This window comes from Hyperolius riggenbachi, chromosome 4 (genome assembly GCF_040937935.1).
Source record: "Hyperolius riggenbachi isolate aHypRig1 chromosome 4, aHypRig1.pri, whole genome shotgun sequence".
NCBI classification, from domain to species: domain Eukaryota; kingdom Metazoa; phylum Chordata; class Amphibia; order Anura; family Hyperoliidae; genus Hyperolius; species Hyperolius riggenbachi.
Genome location: NC_090649.1, coordinates 68,298,466 through 68,319,784, shown reverse-complemented (window position 1 = coordinate 68,319,784; position 21,319 = coordinate 68,298,466). Strand labels below are relative to the sequence as shown.

At 44.6% G+C, this 21,319-nt stretch overlaps 1 protein-coding gene across 2 annotated transcripts in view; it reads right to left on the bottom strand.

The window, feature by feature from the left end:
- Positions 1–2,175: 2,175 nt before the first annotated feature.
- RUNX2 (RUNX family transcription factor 2) overlaps positions 2,176–21,319 on the bottom strand; it is a 116,600-nt gene continuing 97,456 nt past the window's right edge. For both annotated transcript variants that reach the window (XM_068280156.1, XM_068280157.1), the window contains 2 exons: positions 19,570–19,731; positions 2,176–2,724 (listed from right to left, as the gene is read on the bottom strand). In XM_068280156.1, the coding sequence (XP_068136257.1) occupies positions 2,249–2,724; positions 19,570–19,731 (638 nt within the window). In that variant the 3' untranslated portion in view covers positions 2,176–2,248. The remainder of the gene's footprint in view (positions 2,725–19,569; positions 19,732–21,319) is intronic.

Below are 21,319 nucleotides of genomic sequence, written 5' to 3'. Positions count from 1 at the left end.
TCGGAAGTAAAGATCCCTGGCATAAAATTCAGCAAATCACACCGTACAGTCTTTATTCTCAGTCAGGGTGACTTGCAATATGAGAAACAATGTTAAAGGGGTCTTCTTAAAGTTAACTATATTCCCTTGGAACCCACCTTTGTTATCCAAAACAGACACCACACCTTCCAAGCCCAGATTTACTTAGCCCATTAGCAGCTACAATAGAGTTTATTTCGTTTGAGATAAGTGCTGCTTTTGGCCGCAGTCGGCAGAACGTGTTGTGCTGTAAATTCTTGGAATGCTTTGATCTCTCTCTAAATGTAACAAATAAGAAATAAAAAAATGTTCTAAAAGAAATGGGCCTGGAGCATTTCCAAGTCCGTAAATAAATTGGCTGTTAAAGGGTTAAAGCAAAGCCTTCCCGATCTATCTACATAACTACCATTACTTCACAGGTCTACTCAGGTAACATCCAACAAGAGCCTGTTCTTGTGGCCGCCCTGCCTCTCTGTATGAACACGGTTGTACTGCACATGCACATGAGTGCGAACGCGCCGGTGTAGTAGTTTTAAGACGCTCGTACATAGAGATGAGGGTCGTAAAAGAGGGTCCTTGCCAGTGGTGGTGGGGTCAAATAGGAGGAGCCAGAGGTTTCCATACACTTAGGTAAATATCTAACTTTTTTTTTGGGGGGGGGGGGGGTGTTGTGTTACTGGTTGGGATCTGAGATCATCTGAAACTATGTTTGAACACATTAATTTTAAGCTTAATGTCCTTCCTTGGCTAAGCTTTGGTTTTCCATAGTTGCTACAAATCTCTTCTAACTAGTGGACACCAAGAGAGAAAGACCTCCTGGCTGACTATTTACCCTCAGCAACCAACTTAGAAAGCAGTATTAATCTATTTCAACACCGTGGAGGAAAGGTCCATGGGGGAATAAGCTAATGTAATGGTTAAGGGCCCTGCCTCTGACGTAGGAGACCTGGGTTCAAATCTTGGCTCTTCCTATTCAGCAAGGAGATCTTCGGGCAAGACTCCCTAACACTGCTACTGCCTACTGAGTGCGCTTTAGTGGCTGCCTTGCAAGCGCTTTAAGTACGACGGGAGAAAATCCCTATACAAAAAAAGAAATTATTATTCTAGCAAAGGTGAGCTCCATGGAATAAGAACTTAGAACAGAAAGCCCCTTTTAAAAGCACACCTAGACAAACTGAGAAGCCATTTTGTGAACTCAACCAATCTTCATAAGATTCCAAACTTGATAGCTACTAGTGAAATAACTGAGTGCCTAATGCCCTGATTGGACACATTCTGGTTCAGCCCACAAAATGTCTGCCCCATGAGAACTGGCAGGCAATAGCTTCTCTTCCGTATCTACCTAGACATAGGCTTGTGAAAAAAAAATCATTAAATTTGACATTAAACAAACATACATATTTAGGGACCTGTCAGCACATTTTAACATAACAAAAACTTGAAGGGTCCAAATATTATTAAATAATTATAAATTAAAAAAAAAAAGTGAAGAAGACAAAGTTCGTTAAACAGGGGAAAATAAAACAAAGTTTATACATACAGATAATTTAAAAAATAAACATAAAATTCATACGTTTTGAGCTAATATTGTTGCGTCTGGTTTTTTTTAACTTTTTGGCTTTTTTTTGCTTGCATAGGCAAAAGTTTTTGAGTTTTTTTTAAAATTCAGATTGTACTTTTTTTAAGGCATAAAAATGAAACTGAGATATAAGTGCATTTTTCAAAAAGTTCAAAGTCTGTACCATCATCATGATATGAAATTATACAAAAACATTAAAAACAAGGCATACATTTTGTGCAGCTTTCTCTATCAGTTGAAACGTTTCCCTTTTTTCCTGTAAGTCAGGTTTCAGCATTTTTCTTTTTTGGTATAGTATTGAGCAAGTCCATTTAAATTCCTAAAATGTTCTCCTTTTTTTTTCCCAGCAAAGTTACATCTGACGGTGTTTATTTTCGTACTCGTAAAAACTATAATTTTCTTTGGAATGCTTCAGTTCAATATAAATATTAATATAAAGAAATAGTTTAAGGCAATGTGGCTTTTAGCCCTTTTTTTTGTAACAAAATGGCACAAATGTTGACTAGTTCAGTTCTATTGCTTGAGATTTTCAAGGTTTTTTTTTTTGAGTCATACTCAAAAATGCGTATCAGATATGATAGGATTAAGGCACTTTGGTATTTATTGCGAAAGTTTTTCCAAACTCCAGGGCCACAGGAAAGGGTTGTAGGATCAATATGGCCTCCACACAGACTCATCCATACGACCGCTAGAATTTAGCACAGTAGGGGAGCTACTGTGGCTGCCGTCAGCATCGACACCATCATTCTGGTTGCCCAGATTGGGGTTTAGCAATGTGCTGCCGTTGGCAGTGGTGCAGGGAGGAAGCATCCGAGAGGGGGACCGGTCGCCACCTGGAACCATGGGGAACTGGTAAGATCCTGAAGATGTACCATAGTAAAGGTAAGGTGTGCTGCTGGTTTGGAAAGGTCCACTTTGGTTCTGAGAGGAGCCAGGGTAAGGCGGTGGTAGGTAAGTATGGTAATGAGTGGTTGCGGACATACCCAGCGACATCCCTGAGGTGACTGGTGGCGTGTAAGTAAATGTTGCGGGGTAGTGCATTCGTGGGTTAGGGAAGCGGCTATCCGTTAGGGTGGAAATGCTTGTAAACTGTCTGGGATCGGAAAACGGGCCTAGTTCCGAGGCACCTACAAAAGCAAATAACAAAGGATTATTATTTTGTTTTCAAAGTTAACTTTTCATTAACATTAAAAAATAACGTCATCGGCCACCACAATGAAACACGACAACTCTCTGTACTCGGAACGATTACCGTATATTATGGTCGATTTGCTAAAATTTGAGGACATGAGTGATCCAGACAACCTAGAGGCTTTTTTTAAAGCAAAGCTAAAGCAAAAATAAACTTATAAGACAATGAATTGTATGTGCAGTACAGCTAATAAATAGAAGATTAGTACCAAAGAAAAGAGTCTTATATTGTCTTCAAGTACAGGAAGAGTTAAAAAACTTCAGTTGCTATTTATGCAAAAAAGCTTCTCTGGGAAACTCGACCCTCCGGGTCGAATGCAGTCCTGTTTTCTGAAGCACTTAAAGTGAACCAGAGACGAAGCACCCTCATGTGTTTTACCATTTATATCAGTGGGAACATTAGAGAAAACACCTACCATGCTCTCTGCTTCATTCTTCACTGCTCAGCTTGCTTCTTAACAGCCCTGATAAAATCCCCGACTGAGCATTCAGTCTGGCTTTGCTCAGGAATCATTATACCTGAGTCTTCTGTGATGTATTTTCAAGCCCAAGCCTGCCCCACTTCTGGCTCTGCTATAATGACTCAGCTATAATGATTCCTGAGCAAAGCCAGACTGAATGCTCAGTCAGGGATTTTATCAGGGCTGAGCAGTGAAGAATGAAGCAGAGAGCAGGGTAGGTGTTTTCTCTAATGTTCCCACTGATATATGTGGTAAAATACATGAGGGTGCTTCGTCTCTGGTTCACTTTAAACAGCCAAGAAACAGCGAGAGATAGATTGGGATACGGTTTTACTGCAGGAAACTTCAAAGGGGCCTTATTTCTGCTTCGTTTTATAGATTAAAAGACAGAGTGTGGTTTTAAAACTGCAACTGTGACAATATAACGCAATGTCATTAAAAAAAAGCTATATGACTGAAAATAAAAATATGAGACACTTTTCTTTGCTACTAATGTTCTATTCATTATCCATACTACACATACAATTCATTATATCATAAGGGTTTTTTTTTTCGCTTCAGGTTTTCTTTATGCTATTTAAATATAAGTACACTATCACTATGTCATACAGCGCAGCCTAATTGGTTCATTCTAGAGCCCCTCCCTTTACCAGATAGTGAGTTGCTGTGGTAAACATTACATGAAGCTGGCGTTAAGCAGAATTAAGACAAGACAAGACAAATAACATTTATATCGCGCTTTTCTCCTGGCGGACTCAAAGCGCCAGAGCTGCAGCCACTAGGACGCGCTCTATAGGCAGTAGCAATGTTAGGGAGACTTGCCTAAGGTCTCCTACTGAATAGGTGCTGGCTTACTGAACAGGCAGAGCCGAGATTCGAACCCTGGTCTCCTGCGTCAGAGGCAGAGCCCTTAACCAGTACACCTTCCAGGCAGAATTAAAAACACACATTGTATTTATTAAAGATGCAATTCACAATTATTTAGGGAAAATTTAAGAGTGTGAAATAAAACTTGAAATGATAAGGGTTAATAAATCTCGCTGTGAAGTCTCTTGTTAGTCTCTTGTTAGCACTATGACAGCAGCGTAGGAGACCTAGCCTGGAGTGAAGCATGGCAGTGACAGGGAGGTTTGTTTACAGACATTTCCGTTTTCTCCCTCCGGCTGGCAAAGGCAGCAGTTTCGTGTACACAGCCTTCGTCATAGTTCCTTAGTCATGAGCAATGGGAAGACAGACATGAGTACACAAGGGTCCGCCCCCAGTGGCTACAGAAAGCTGGAGTGCCCAAACCAACAAAAGATATTGTGAAACACATTACACTGCACCACATTGAAATGAGTATGAGGCGTAGGCCTTGTACGCATGCTACATGAAACCGGTGGCCATTAATGCTTGATTCTACCAAGAATCTAGCATGTTTACAGCCCCCCACCCCCGCGACACCTCAGCATGCGATTACCACATGTGCCCATTAGCTGCCGAAAGAACCATAGCCATGGGGGCAAGGGGTGACATGTTCCTGGGTGCAGCACTGTAAGCTCCAGTGGCGGACAAAGCTAACGTTGGGCCCCTTTGCAGAATAAATGAAGCGGGCTCCATGTGAGTGGGCGTGGTCATAACAGATCATGGTTGGATCCAAACAATGCCGAAAAGATAAAAGTACATGAACCTAGGTCACATTCTGTAGGCACTGTATTAATTTAGCACACAATTTAAACTTGAATATGACTAGGATACAAGTTATTATAACTGTTTCTCTTGAGTTTCAGAGAGAAATAAATGGAGAAAAGTCTAGTGCAGTGATGGCTAACCTTGGCACACCAGCTGTGACAAAACTACAAATCCCATCATGCCTCTGCCTCCCCGAGTTATGCTTAGAGCTGTCAGAGTATTGCAATGTCTCATGGGACTTGTAGTTCCACCACAGCTGGAGTGCCAAGGTTAGCCATCACTGGTCTAGAGGATAATCAGGCCCTAACTGGTGCAATTGCATGGGCCCTAGAGGACATGGGGCCCCTTTGCGGCTGCACAGGCCTATGTCCGCCTCTGGTGAGGTCAGCACGGCCACCTCTCCCCCATAAGGGGGACAGGCAGCTCGATGGCTGCCCAATGTGCCCCTGCTTCTCTCCCTCTGCCTGCAGAGGAGTGCAGAAGCGTTAATAACAGCAAAAAAAGGGGGGCTATGTACAGGGGAACACATCTGGCTATCTGACCAAAGGAAGGGGTCACATTTGGCTATCTAACTGGGGAGAAGGGGGCACATCTGACTATTACATTTGTCTCCACCCATGACCACGCCCACATTCTGATGCATGACCACATCCATCTTGTCCAGAGGGGGACGCAAAAACTGTCTTTGTCCCCGTTGCTGAAAACCCTAGCTACACCTCTGATGGTCGGTGCTCCCCCTGCACTAGCAACAGCACGATTGCAGTACAGCGGCGCATCTGGCTCAGCGTCTGTTGCATCCCAGCGCAATGGACAATGTAATCGCAATAAATCGCTATTTTTCAGGATGTGCAATGCAACATATACAGCGTGAAAGTGGCCTTAGTCTTCAGGATTGTAGCTTGATCACATAAAAAGCACTGCTGCCCTATTTCTGAGGGTGGGGAGTACTTTAAAATAAGTGTCCCTTTAAATGAGAAACAATTTCTAAGGCTGAGCGAATGAAACGCTCGAGGTCTGTAAACTGCTGTAAAAAATGTCTGTAAAAAGCGTTTTCAAAGGTCGACAGCGCCGGTGACCAGTTTATAAGAGGCGGCTGCGTTTCAAATGCCTCCCTCTCTCGGCTCGCTGGGGGCTCAGCTAGGATTATGAACCTGGAGCTGACGGCGGGCCAATAAGAGGGCAGCAGGACGGGCCCTTCAGCTACTGTTATGTGAAGCAGTGCATGTGTACATGGCCACGCCCACTTGTAACCAGAAAAATCAATTCGGAGAGCAATAAATAAGCAAATGAAAGCCCGACTCGGGCAGGCTGCAGCGGTCACACCTCGGCTTTCTCTCCTGCGTATATTACGCTGCCCAGGTTTTGCTCGGGGAGGAGGAACAATTAAAATGCCATGTGTTTCCAGTTACCAAGCTGCAGTAGCCTCATTAAAATGCTCAGGTCTGGCTCTGTTCCAGCCTGTCTGCCTCTCAATAGCCGATTCATCCCCCCCCCCCCCCCCCTCCGGTATAAGCGGAATGCCGTGGCCTGGCTCGCCGCTCCATGACCGCGCTCCCTGTGCCAGGCAACGTCACTTGCTATTCATGTCACTAGCCAAGAGGTGTGCAAGCCATGGGACTATTATGGACTATTATGGACAAATTTCCCTCTGCCTGATCAGATGTTGCCCTTTCTATTCAGTCGCAGTACCTATTTGTATAATTATAACAGCAGGGACAGCCATACTATCCCAGGACAAAAAAATCCCATATATACAAGTAGATAACTACTTGCTCTACTTACATAACAGATGTATTGTACTGTCCATATTTTGATTTCAGTGAAAGTTATACAGTAAATAAAAAGAAAACTGTTCCAGGCATTTTCCATCTTAACTCCCCCTGATTGAAGCCAATCCTGATGTCATTTCCTCCCTTACTTTCTTTTTTTCTCCCAGAAACTGCACTGCCATATCTAGCTTGCTTTGTAAACACATGTGAGCACAGCACAGATCATATTTCTGTAGCTTCATACTGAACAGCCCTCAGCCAATCAGTGAGGAGCAGGGATGTGGGAGGGGCAATGAACCAAATAGAGCCAGACTGACTGAAATAAGATTAATTACAGTAGGAACATTTCTGAATAGATTAGAGAGCTTGCACTGCAGGATGAGGTTCCAGGCTGCGTAATAAACACAGAGCAGCGGGTAAATGGAATTTGATTTTGTGGCTACAATTATTGTGAAAAATTGTAAAATTTAAAACACATACCTATAAATGCGCTGTGGAACATGTTGGTGCTATATAAATAAATAAATAATAATGAAATGTACATTTCACCCAGAGTAAAATGCACTATACATTACTTTTTTACTATGTCGCTTACAGTAGGTATTGAAAATCAGACCTGACAGATTTTGGACTAGTCCATCTTTTCATGGGGGATTCTCAGTTATTGCTTTATTTATAAAAGCACTTACAGTTGCTCAGATAATCTGCCAAAACAGTGTGCAAACAAGCAGGGTGGCTGGCCGGCATCTTTGTATTGATTCTTTGCAGCGAGGTAACACTAAGAATCTCCCATGAGGAGATGGACTAGTTCAAAGTCTGTCAAATCTTTTGGTTTTTTACTACCTACTTAAGTGGCAGCAACTTGGGAAAAAGTAAGGTATAATGCATTCATCGCATGCATGCATTGAGAATACAATCGAGATTGTATACCATATTTCGAGTACCAGGATGGCTGGGGGTCTACAATTCGGCACAAAGTCGGGCTATAATTGTGGAGATCTGGACAGCACAAGATAATGGCTGCAGCTCCCTACTGTGCAAGTCTCCATCATGTCTCCAAACAGCTGTCCTACAGCAATTTCAATGACCCAAAACTTGTATTGCGACTGCACAATGTCAACGTGGGCCTAGCGTGATGATGCAAGAGTCAATGGTAATGATGGCTAGATCACGCTGACAATCTACACCACAGGGGCCCTGGATAAACGTGAATGTGGGGTCACCTGCAGCTTATAGGGAACCTGCAGTGAGAAGTATATGGAGGCTGCCATATTTATTTCCTTTTAAACAATACCAGTTGCCTGGCAGCCCTGCTGGTCTATTTGGCAGCAGTAGTGTCTAAATAGCACCAGAAACAAGCATGCAGCTAATCTTCTCAGACCTGACAATAATGTCAGAAACGCCTGATCTGCTGCATGCTTGTTCAGGGTCTATGGCTAATAGTATTAGAGGCAGATGAGCAGCAGGTCTACCAGGCAACTGGTGTCGCCTCAGGCTTCTTGCACACCAAGACGTTGTGTTAGGTGGCACGTTAAGGTCGCATAACGTGCACCTAACACAACGTATGGTGCTGCAAAAGCCGACGGTAGAGTGAGCCGCGTTAGGCTGCTCGATGCCCATAATATCTCCCAGAGTGGCGCTGATTGGCCAGCGGGACCACGTGATGCGGAGCGAGACACTCCGCATCACGTGGTCCCGCCGGCCAATCAGCGCCCGCCAGTGCAGTGAATATTAAGTAGCCATGTGCGCGGCTACTGTAGCTGGCTCTCCCCGCCTCCTCCGCCCCCCACTGCGCATGTGCAAACAGTCTAACGCGGCTATAGCCGCTCCAACGCCGTAGCATGCTGCACTTTGCACAGAACGTGCAGCGTTACATGTAACGCAACGTGGGCTGTGTGAACAGCCCACTTGTGTTACATTGCTGTGCGTTGGGGGAGCGTTACAGGCGCACTAACGTGCGCCTGTAACGTCTTGGTGTGCAAGCAGCCTAAAAGGAAATAAATATGGCAGCCTCCATATTCTTCTCACTTCAGGTTCACTGTAAAAATGCATGACATTAAAGTTGTAGCCCTGCAACCCCACACTTGGGGACCCCGTGGAGCTTGAAGGCCATAGGCAGTTGCCAAGTTTGCCCCTTTAAAAGCACCAGTCCAGGACTCACACAAAACAAGCTGTACAAGACTAGGAAGGCATAGGAAAACTCCTGCCTCTGTAAAATTGGCCTCAGATGTCTGTAAATGTTGTTGCTGAAATGCGTTCCTCTCTCTCCCATCCAGAGAGCTGGGAGGTACAGCGGAGTAGTACAGTTTGTGTTTTCGGATCACTTAGCACATAATCTGCGTTGTTTTAGAACAGGAAAAGGAAGACAGAATTAGGAAGCTTCTTATTTACAAACTCCGAATAAACAGACCCCCTCCCCTGAAGTCACTAAAATTTTGCAGCGCAGAGCTGATTACTCACATTCTGCCCTTATAAACATTTCATTGTTGCTATTAGAGGTCAGGCTGATCCGAATATACCCAAATGAAAACTGAAGCTATTTGTTCTCCCCGGCCGTGGAATAATATTTACGGTTCTGCCCAGGAGTAATAACGCTGTGTTTGTTTACATCGCCCGAGCGCGCCCCGCGGAGAGATGCGAGGGCTTCAGACTGTTGATGAAAATTGATCGCGTATATTTGAAGATCAAATATTTGTCTAACATAATAGTTTCAGTGGCTCACAGTCACAAGACGCGGTTCTCACACTGCAGCGAACGCAAATAAAAAGAAAGATAGTAATGGTGGCATTAGCAGCTCGGTCTGAGAGAAGCATGTGTCAGAAGCTGCTTCAGGCGGGTTTTACACTTGTTTTGTTGCGTTGCGGTGGGGATGCGATGGGGATGCGATGCTTCTGTGGCATCCCACCGCAACGCAAAAAATGACAATCTCATGACCCTGCAGCAGAGTGCGCTGACAGGATCATATGTATAGTTCCAACCCCGCCCATGTGACATGCTAACTGCTGGGCAGGAAGTACATCACTGGGATTTCTTGGGATTCCCAATGTGACACTCATAGACTTTTATTACCCCAAGCATTGTGTGAAAGTGCAATGCTTGTGGTTGCCTTGCTCTGTTGCCCTTTTGTTGGCTTGGATACTGCCAGCGCAGCACAAGGGACCACAATAAGTGTGAAAGTCTCCATAGACTTTCATTGCTTTTGCGGACCTTTGCAGCAGAATAGTGTAATACAATGTAGGTTTAGCCTGCTAGTGTAAAAGGGGCCTAAAGGGTACCTGAAGTGAGTTTCTTCTGGCTGTTCTCCCGGCCGTAGACAGGCGCATCTAGACTGGGGATGTGCGAGAAAGATCTGAGCATGTCCAGTAGAACAGAGCACTCATACATGGAGGAAAGAAAGCTGGGTGCAAGTGGTTTTATACTACTGGGCATGCACAGACCTTACTCGCACATGCCCAGTTCAGATGAACTGGTCTATAGCTGGAAGAGAAGCCAGTTTTATTTGCCAAACCTGACTGGGTCATGCCCGGTATAAGGCCTCTTGCACACAGCAAGTGATTCCGATTCAGATTCCGCTTTTTAATCAGTTTTTACATCCGATTTAGATTCCGATTTGCAGTGTGCAGGGAGCAAACTGCAAATCGGAATCGGATGTAAAAACTGATTAAAAAGCGGAATCTGGAAGTAGGAATAGTCTAACAAAGCAGAGTGAACAGCAACCGGTCTGGCGGCCACAGCCTTAGTGGGGGAAGAAAGTGAAGGGGTGAGTACTGGAGGTTGGAGGGCATGGAGAGAGTCCAAAAGGATGACAGCAGAGGGAAAAAAGAGAAAAAAGCAGTTATTTTCCATGTAACCCAAGTTCAGCTTTAAGTGTTGAGGAACCTTTTTTCTCATCATGTACCATACTTCTAACACATGACAGTTGTCATACGGCAGAACTTTTCAGTAGGACACCCAACAAGAAATGGAGCTTGGCGTTCTCTTTTTTTTCCCATCATGCCTCACAACGCAGCCTTCTTCAAACAGGACAAGACTCATTAGCCGGAACTCCACAGCTCCCCCTGACAGATTGATTAGACACTATGAAAACTGAAGCAAAGCACGGGAGAAAAAGGAGAAGAAAATGAGGGGGGTCCTTTACTTTGAAACTAAATCTACTGTAGAACAAAAGCCAGTCTCACAGCAGCTGGTCTATTCCGAGAGGCCACCCACATTGCCACGGAAGCCATGTGACTCGCTCTGTCACATCCTGGAGTCATTTCCAGCCGGCGTGCGTGAGTTTGTATTCCGCTCGGAGAAAGGGGGGGGGGGGGGGCGGAGAAGGGACGAGATATATTAGGACAAAACATATGGAAACACTTTCTGTAAATCCGCTGCCATGAAATTTATAATGAGGCGGGAGGCTTCAGATGTGGTTGTGAGCCTGTGATAAGACCCCTGAAACAAGGACAGATGACAAGCCTACCCTCGCCTGTCTCTGCTTCTCCAAAAACAACCCCAAAACAATAATATTAACTGATGGGGAAAAGAATGTGGCAGACAAAAATATCTGGCAATCGATGGTCAAGTGGATAGAAAGCGAGCACCTGTCACTCACCATCCACCGCGATGAAGCCTGGAGATCCTGCTAAGCCTGGACCACAAAGGCCACGCTTCTCAGGATACGCGCGCCTCTCCCCAGCATCATTCATTATTCTGATCCGATTCTGAAAAGTTAATCGCTGATGAAATAGGCTGCGGGGAACCGCCGCGTTTAATCTGGCCTTTTGATAAGGCACGTTGAGGATTGCGCGGTGTCAGGAGGCTGTGACGGATCGTCTGCTGGAGGGCGCTGAGTCGCGGCATTTGTCATCCGGGATCAAGGTGGAATTAAGAATGTCGGCGTGCGGAGCGCTGCAGCAGACAAGCTAAGACTTGTTAAAAGGGGTCTCTACTTTTCCTCTTAAAGCAAACCTGAAGCGAAAATAAACTTATGAGATAATAAATTGTATGTGTAGTGCAGCTAAGAAATATAACATTAGTAGCAAAGAAAAGAGTCTCCTATTGTTTTTTAGTACAGGAAGAGTTAAAAAAAAACATGCAAAAGAGCTTCTCTGGGCTATTCGTCCCACTAGGTGGAATACTGTCCTGTTTTCTGAAGCACTTAAAGAGAACCCGAGGTGGGTTTGAAGAATATTATCTGCATATAGAGGCTGGATCTGCCTATACAGCCCAGCCTCTGTTGCTATCCCAAACCCCCCTAAGGTCCCCCTGCACTCTGCAATCCCTCATAAATCACAGCCACGCTGCTGACAAACAGCTTGTCAGAGCTGGCTGTGTTTATCTCTATAGTGTCAGTCTGCTGCTCTCCCTGCCTCCTGCAGAACTCCAGTCCCCGCCTGTATCCCTTCCCTCCCTGCAGATTGGAGGGAAGGGATAGGGGCAGGGACCGGAGCTATGCAGGAGGCGGGGGAGCAGCTGAGACTGACACTACAGATGTAAACACAGCCTCACAGCATGGCTGTGATTTATGAGGGATTGCAGAGTGCAGGGGGACCTTAGTGGGGTTTGGGATGGCAACAGAGGCTGGGCTGTATAGGCAGATCCAGCCTCTGTATGCAGATAACATTCTTCAAACACACCTCGGGTTCTCTTTAAACAACCAAGAAACAGTGAGAGACAGCTTGTGTTAAGGTTTTACTGCAGGAAAGTTCAAAGGAAAGTTCAAAGGGTCATTATTTCTGCTTTGTTTTATAGCTTAAAAGGCAGAGTATGGTCTTAAAACTGCAACTGTGATAGTATGATGCAATGTTACAATAATAATAAAAAAACAAAACAAAAACTGTAAAACTGAAAATAAAATATGAGACTCTTTTTTTCCTTGCCAAATCCTAAAAAAATCATAGGGGTGTATTTATAAACACTTAATTTGATTGCCACTTAAAGCAGAACTGTAGCTAAAATAACATAATCAATAAAATTGCTTAATTTTTAGGATATTAATGTATAGATTGTTTAGTCAGTGTTTGTTCACTGTAAAATCTTTCATCTCCCTTTCTAAAATGTATCACTGGTGGTGACATCTTTAGTACTAGCAGGTGATCTATACGGAATGTTCATTTACTGAGAGTTCTAAAGCTGGTAAAAACATTAGGGATATACCTGCTGCACTGGAGACAATGGGGATACATTAGGGACACTGGTGATATCCAGGCTGCACTGGGGACATTGGGGATATTCAGGGTACATTAGGGACATTGGGGATATCCAGGCTGCACTGGGGACATTGGTGATATCCAGGCTGCACTGGGGACATTGGGGATATCCAGGCTGCACTGGGGACATTGGTGATATCCAGGCTGCACTGGGGACATTGGGGATATCCAGGCTGCACTGGGGACATTGGTGATATCCAGGCTGCACTGGGGACATTGGGGATATCCAGGCTGCACTGGGGACAATGGGGATATTAGGGACACTGGGGACAATGGGGATATTCAGGATACATTAGGGACACTGGTGATATCCAGGCTGCACTGGGGACATTGGGGATATTCAGGGTACATTAGGGACATTGGGGATATCCAGGCTGCACTGGGGACATTGGTGATATCCAGGCTGCACTGGGAACATTGGGGATATCCAGGCTGCACTGGGGACATTGGTGATATCCAGGCTGCACTGGGGACATTGGGGATATCCAGGCTGCACTGGGGACATTGGGGATATCCAGGCTGCACTGGGGACATTGGGGATATCCAGGCTGCACTGGGGACATTGGGGATATCCAGGCTGCACTGGGGACAATGGAGATATTAGGGACACTGGGGACAATGGGGATATTCAGGATACATTAGGGACACTGGTGATATCCAGGCTGCACTGGGGACAATGGGGATATTCAGGATACATTAGGGACATTGGGGATATCCAGGCTGCACTGTGGACATTAGGGATATCCAGGCTGCACTGGGGACAATGGCGATATCCAGGCTGCACTGGGGACATTGGGGATATCCAGGCTGCACTGGGGACATTGGGGATATCCAGGCTGCACTGGGGACATTGGGGATATCCAGGCTGCACTGGGGACATTGGGGATATCCAGGCTGCACTGGGGACAATGGAGATATTAGGGACACTGGGGACAATGGGGATATTCAGGATACATTAGGGACACTGGTGATATCCAGGCTGCACTGGGGACAATGGGGATATTCAGGATACATTAGGGACATTGGGGATATCCAGGCTGCACTGTGGACATTAGGGATATCCAGGCTGCACTGGGGACAATGGCGATATCCAGGCTGCACTGGGGACATTGGGGATATCCAGGCTGCACTGGGGACATTGGGGATATCCAGGCTGCACTGGGGACAATGGCGATATCCAGGCTGCACTGGGGACAATGGCGATATCCAGGCTACACTGGGGATATTCAGGCTGCACTGGAGAAAATGGGGATATTCAGGATACATTAGGGACACTGGTGATATCCAGGCTGCACTGGGGACATTGGGGATATCCAAGCTGCACTGGGGACATTGGGGATATCCAGGCTGCACTGGGGACATTGGGGATTTCCAGGCTGCACTGGGGACATTTGGGATATCCAGGCTGCACTGGGGACATTGGGGATATTCAGGCTGCACTTGGGACATTGGGGATATTCAGGTTCCACTGGGGACAATGAGGATATTCAGGCTACACTGGGGACAATGGGGATATCCAGGCTGCACTGGGGACATTGCGGATATCCAGGTTGCACTGGGGATATCCAAGCTTCACTGGGGACAATGGGGATATCCAAGCTGCACTGGGGACAATGGGGATATCCGGGCTGCCCTGGGGACAATGGGGATATCCAGGCTGCACTGGGAACTATGGGGATATCCAGGCTGCACTGGGGACAATGGGGATATACAGGCTGCACTGGGGACACTGGGGATATTCAGGCTGCACTGGGGACACTGGGGATCTTCAGGCTGCACTGGGGACAATGGGGATATCCGGGCTGCACTGGGAACAATGGGGGTTTTCAGGCTGCACTGGGGACAATGGTGATATCTGGGCTGCACTGGGGACGATGGGGATATTTAGGCTGCTCTGGGGACACTGAGGATTTTCCGAAGCTGGTATCCTTTGGCCTCTTGCACACTGCAAGCGATTCCGATTCAGATTCCGCTTTTTAATCAGTTTTTACATCCGATTCCGATTCAGATTTGCAGTTTGCTCCCTGCACACTGCAAATCGGAATCTGAATCGGATGTAAAAACAGATTAAAAAGCGGAATCTGAATCGGAATAGCTTGCAGTGTGCAAGAGGCCTTTAGCAGCTGTATCACTGATAAGAAAAGATTACAAAAGGAAAGATTACACAAGGCGGAAGCTACCTGCTCCTAATGGAATTTTTGCATAATAGTAATAAGTCTCATCAAGGTGTGAGAATAGAAAACAAATATTTTCAAACAGACGTAATGGGCATTCCAGCAGCTGGCAGACAGACAGAAATAAGAACGTGTCACAATAAGACAGACTTTGGCAATAATGAATACAACACAGAACAGAACTGTCTAATGTTCCTTGATGATAATGTGATATTATTCTAAGTGGACTAATCATTTGCCAGGATCAGGAAACAGGGAAAACCAACACGGGGCAGGTGCTGGGTGTGGCAGAGATAACTGTCATTAGGACGCCCACGCACTGCTGTACAATAATATCACCAATAAATGAACAATGAGGGGAGATGTGTGCTGGTAGGAAACCACACATTCTACAGTGAGCTGGAATGCAGATCTATAAGTCCCAGGCTCATCTACCAATCATATGCCACACTCAGTGGTGTAGCTAAGGAGCACTGGGCCCCAGTGCAAGTTTTACATTGGGGCCCCCCAAGCACTCCATACATAACAACTGATACGGCGCACCAAAACCTGCCAAGGACAACCACAGTGTCAGAGGTGTAAGAAGGGGATGGGGAACAATTAGTTAATGATTACCACTATTCAAAGCATCTATAGAAGTGATTATTACCAGCATAGGGCCGATAAAAAGCTAATACTGTGGTTGAGGGTGGGCCCCCTGGGGGCCCCTGTGAGGTCGCAACCTCTACACCCGCTATTGCTACGCCACTGGCCACACTACACTCACAGCTCCCAATTGTCCCTCGTTTGGAGGGACAGTCCCTCTTTGGTAACCATGTCCCTCTTTCTCGCTCATTTATCCCTCTTTTAGGACTGATGTACTGATTTCTGTAAATATACATATTTTTATACCGAAAAAATGTGTTTAGCTGACTCTAAACTTTATTACCATCATTCAAATTATATGTTTCTTATTTTGATATGTTAATATGAAGGAAAATGAACCAGGATAGAAAGGACCAGTGTAGCTTGAATTATAAAACAACATACATATTTTTTTTTATGAAGTTTTTATGGTATGTGTGACTAGGGGTGTGTTGGGGGCGTGATTAGGGATGTGGTAGGGGTGTGGCTTCAGTGTCCCTCTTTCTTATCTCAATAAAGTTGGGAGGTATGCTACACTGCATGTCCCAGTATAACCAAACAGCCCTATCTGGTGGTAGCCAACACATCCTGTTGGCACTTCAAATTTGTTGGGAAAAATGGGTTACATTAACCAATGATGTTTACAGAGGATGATCCCTTTTGCAAGGTAATGAGTACAGGGAGTGCCCGGTCAAAGGGACTGGATGTTCATTCTTAAGCTGAAGCACTGTGCCATCTCTGTCCCCTGTACCTCCTCTATGCCCCCTGTGCCTCCAGTGTCCCCCTCTGTGTCACCTCTGTTCCCCTGTGCCTCCAGTGTCCTCCTCTGTTCCCCTGTGCCTCCAGTGTCCCCCTCTGTGTCACCTCTGTTCCCCTGTGCCTCCAGTGTCCCCCTATGTGTCACCAGTGACCCCCTCTGTGTCATCTCTGTTACCATGTACCCCCATGTGTCTATAGTATCCCCTTCTGTGCCACCACTAAAGGAAATGTGTCCATTACAGACTAGGGGGAGCGGTCCATCATTATTTACAGGACTGAGTAACCACATAGACCCGTGCCCTGGGAGAGACCATGCGCATTGCTAGTGGAGGTGGCAACCTCTACACTAAGCACTTCCAAAGCAATAAGGTTATTTTTTCATGTTGATGATAAGATTCATTTTTGGGAGCATAATTGGTTCCGGAAAACTCGCATCTAATCCATAGCACTTTTATACCAGAACTAATATCTCCATCAGAATGAATGGGAACTGAGAATGAAACTCAGATGATTCGTTCCACAACCCAAAAACATTTATAGAAAAATATGTAATACTAAGAACTGTGCCGTATAAAGTAAAAATGTGTAAGACTTTCACTATCTCTTTTGTATAGAGCAGCACTCATTGGCCGACCACCCACACTTGGGGGTGAGGTGTGCAGTAATCACTTCATAGGCACCACAGGAATTCCAATGTCCCTCGTTTTGTAGAGGGTGTGGATCACTACAAAACGACGTACATAAGACTTTCACTATAACAGAACCATTTCTACCTACTGGCTCACCCAAGGTACACTTGTGTGACTTTAAACTTAAAGTGTACCTTAGCGCAAAATTAAATTGAAAACGGGAGGAGCAGGCATGTTTAGTGGGCTCTCCTTATGCCCACGCCCCCCCCCCCATTCTCCTCCGCCCCCCTTTGTTACTGCCTACCGACCCCTGAATTTACTTCCTGGTTGAGGTGGTCGAGGCTGACTGTGCATGTGCTGCCCGGTGATGGACGTCCTTGTTTGCGCCGAGATCGCTCTGTGTAGACGCACTTCGTAGTTGTGATGTCACAACTACACAGTGCACCTGTGCAGAGCGCTCTTGGGCGCACTATCAAGGAGGCCTGCACAGTCAGCCACGACCAGGAAGTAAGTTTGGGGGGTCGGTGGGCAGTACCGGAGGGGGGCGGAGGAGAATCGGGGGGGGGGGGGGGCGGTGGGCATGAGGAGAGCCCACTAAACATGCCTGCTCCTCCCGTTTTTAATTAATTTCATTTTTGTGCTATGGTGTCCTTTAACAAAAAAACTTTTCCTATGACCGTTGCTTTGCCTACTTTTCAGGATTTCATGGAAATGTGACATTATACAGTTACTAAGCTCAGATGAGGAACAATCCTGCAGCGTCACAGAGAGCAGAGACATCCGCTCAGTTCGGATGACATGACGTGTGTATACGTTCTGTGCTTGTATATCCAGAAGTTACTTATATACATCAAGCCTCAATTTCAGAAAATGATTTGCAAAAGGCTCTTAAACCAAGTTAATCGCAATCCAAGGTTTTACGGTACCTTCAAAATACTACCTGGAACTTGTTGACTACTGACTTTTATAGGGTGGACACATCTATTCATCAGTTACAGCTCCCACCCACAAAAAGTCAATAAAGTCACTGGAAGTGAAGGACCCACCCTGTTCTTTCACAGGGTGTACATGGACGGTGTCTCTGGTGTATGTGAATGATTACTATCATGCCTCTATTGAGCATATTCCAGTTCTCACAAAACAAGACTACCCCTCCATAGCAAAATGTAGGAGGAAAGGACATCATCTGTCAGCACATGCCATGTCATGCACAGGAGCCTGACAGGAAAGGAGATGCATACTTCAGAATAGGGATGGCAATGCTTAAAGAGGAGCTGTTAGGTATAAGGTCTCAGAGAAAATAAACACATATACTGTATCAGTAGCTAAATATTGGCTGTACTTACATTACATATGCATTTCACTGTCCACGTTTGTACTTCACAGAATTTTTATATAGTATTTGCAGAGAATAATGCTCCTGACAGCTCATGGCAGGTTCCATGTTTGTCTGTCTCCTATGAAGCCAAATGTGATATCATATCCTCCCTGCTTCCTGATGATTCCACTCACAGAAAACCTCGTAATGAATAACACTACTGTGCAGTGAATATTAATTAGCCATGTGGCTAGGAACAATAGCGGACTCCTGTAGTGTACTCTGCCCAGAGATTTATCAGTGCTGTGCGCTGGACTGAGTTACATGCTGTTGTAACTTGACCCTGTAACTTCTCACTAGCAGCCGAGGGGAGGGCCCCAGAATGCTTTGCTGTATGTTATGCGGCCTCTCGTCCTTTTAAGAGCTTGGGAATACAGAGCCTTGCTGTCAGCACACATCAAAAGTAAGAGAGATTTTTAACTTCAGTATTGCCTTTCTGGCTTGCTTCTAAACTGTTTAACACAGGAGAATAGAGGTTTAAATTAGCTTTTGCAGCCTGACAGTTACTCTTTAAGCCGAATATAACCCAGCATTTCATCTTTGCTCTAAAACTGCGGAAAAGAAGCTCCACACAGACAGAGAGTCAAAGCTTGTCTGCCTTCATTACATAATGATTAAAACCAGTTATTAATAAGATGCAAAGTCAGCTCACAAAGCAAAAAACTGTACTTTTGGAAACCTATAACTTCTAAATGAATAATGATACTTATGCACAAATGCAAATATGATAACCGTATGGCATATAAAAAGTAGGAAAACATGTTTTTATTGAATATTACGTCAGGGTTTTAAACCGCTTTAGGAAAATATAAGGAGAAGCATGTGCTCAGTTTTATCAGCTGATAGATCTGTAAGGTTCTGATTTGCTGTGATGACTTCCTGGTTTAGCACATGACCATGACTAGCAAATCAGAGCCTTACACATCTATCAGCTGATCAATCTGATCACATGCTTCTCCATGAGTTCTCCTCAGCATTGCCATCCCTACTTCAGATTAGTTAACATCAATATGCATATATATATATATAGAGAGAGAGAGAGAGCTTAATTAAATTTGGTCCACGCCAGGATGTGATAAGGATTCCCTTGCAGGTCAGGACAAGGTATAGATAGCAGGCACTTACCTGAGAGGCGTCTAGGCACATCCGATATAGCCGGTAGCCCCGTACCTCGGCTGGACGACAATGGCGTTGTGGAATGAATGGACGGAGAGGTCATCTGGCTCAGGTATGATGGATACGATTGGTCGTAGGACCACGGCGGGGATGACTGTGTCTGCCTGGGATCTGCAATAGAACAATAAGAATATGCTGTTACTGAAATATCTATTCTACTCACTGTTCATGTGGCAAAGGTGCCAATTATATCATAATATATATATATATATATATATATATATATATATATATATATATATATGTGTGTGTATATGTATACGATGGTGTAAATATATATGTATATATGTGTATATATATATATATATATATATATATATATATATATATATATATATATATATATATATATATATATATATATATATATATATATATATATATATATCGTGTTACAGTATACTACAAGTTTTTAAATTACATAGTGAATTATCTGCACTCCAGTCTGGGATTCTCACAGTTTCTCAGCATGTGAAAGGCAGCTCCCTCCCCCCTCAGCCTCACAAACTGCATCACTGACAAGCTGAAACTGAGAGCAGAGATGCTGTAGCACACAGAGCCTGCAGGGGGCGTGCATAACTTGTCCCTATTACAACAGAGGCAGCCCATTCCTCACTGGGTTGACAAAGCTTGACAAAGAAAATAATATTAGATATATTACAGGGACAGTGCAACTAGAAAAGGCTGCAGTAATCCAGACCACATTAGAACAGGTATAGGAACTTATAGGATAGAAGAGATAAGGCAGAAATTTTTGTTACAGAGTATATTTAAAGTATAAGAAATGTAAATTTAGCATCTTTTACATTGAAATGTAAAACTGGAGACCATGAGCCCACGTGCAATTTACTAGAGTTTTCTCCTAGGTGATTAGGTGATATTTTCAAAACTTGTAAATAAAATGTGTTTTAAACCACCAGCAAGCAAGAAAATAATTTTGATTGTTGTTTTTCAACTGCTTTCTGGTACTTTTTCAGGCAGAGGTTTCCGAGGAGGGGGATGAAGTGTCACCTGTGCAATGAATTACAGCTGATCAAATAAGTATTTAACCCAAAATCCCCCCCACCCCCAATCCTACATCATTAAGACAGAGCCTGGCATGACAGGCCCAATCTTTTATACTGGAGGTACTCTTTAACATTGGTTTAACATTGGTTTCCTATGCAGAAAACGCACATGAAAACAGACAAGTGTGCTCCCAGCCTAATACTCTATAAATAACCTGCAATGTGTGATGATCCTGGCTAAAAAAAAAGCCAAAGCTTCTAAAATGATCTTGCTGCCCATAAAATGTTTACTCTCCTCTGCTAAGCTTGTAAAGTGTGTCTCTGCACTCTGTGATCTTCCCTGTGTTATCATAACATCTAGTTCAGCACACACTGCAGCTACTGAGAATAAGATGAGAGAGAACAGGTAGCCAGGAGCGAGTTTTCGCTGTAAATACTCACTGGGGGTTACATGCTGAAATCCAAAAACAGGGCTAAAATGAATTGCTACAATGTAGGACCTTGAATACATTAATGTATAAATATATGAAAATATTAAAGCCAATCTCTTGACACAAATCTAAAAAATATTGTCTAATAGATGGGTGTTCTGCTTCTCAAAATCATGAAGATGTAAGCTTTAGGAGCGAGGCTGCAGCTGCTTGGATTGCATCATCCTGCTGTTCAGGCATCAAGGGGGCGGAGCACAGACT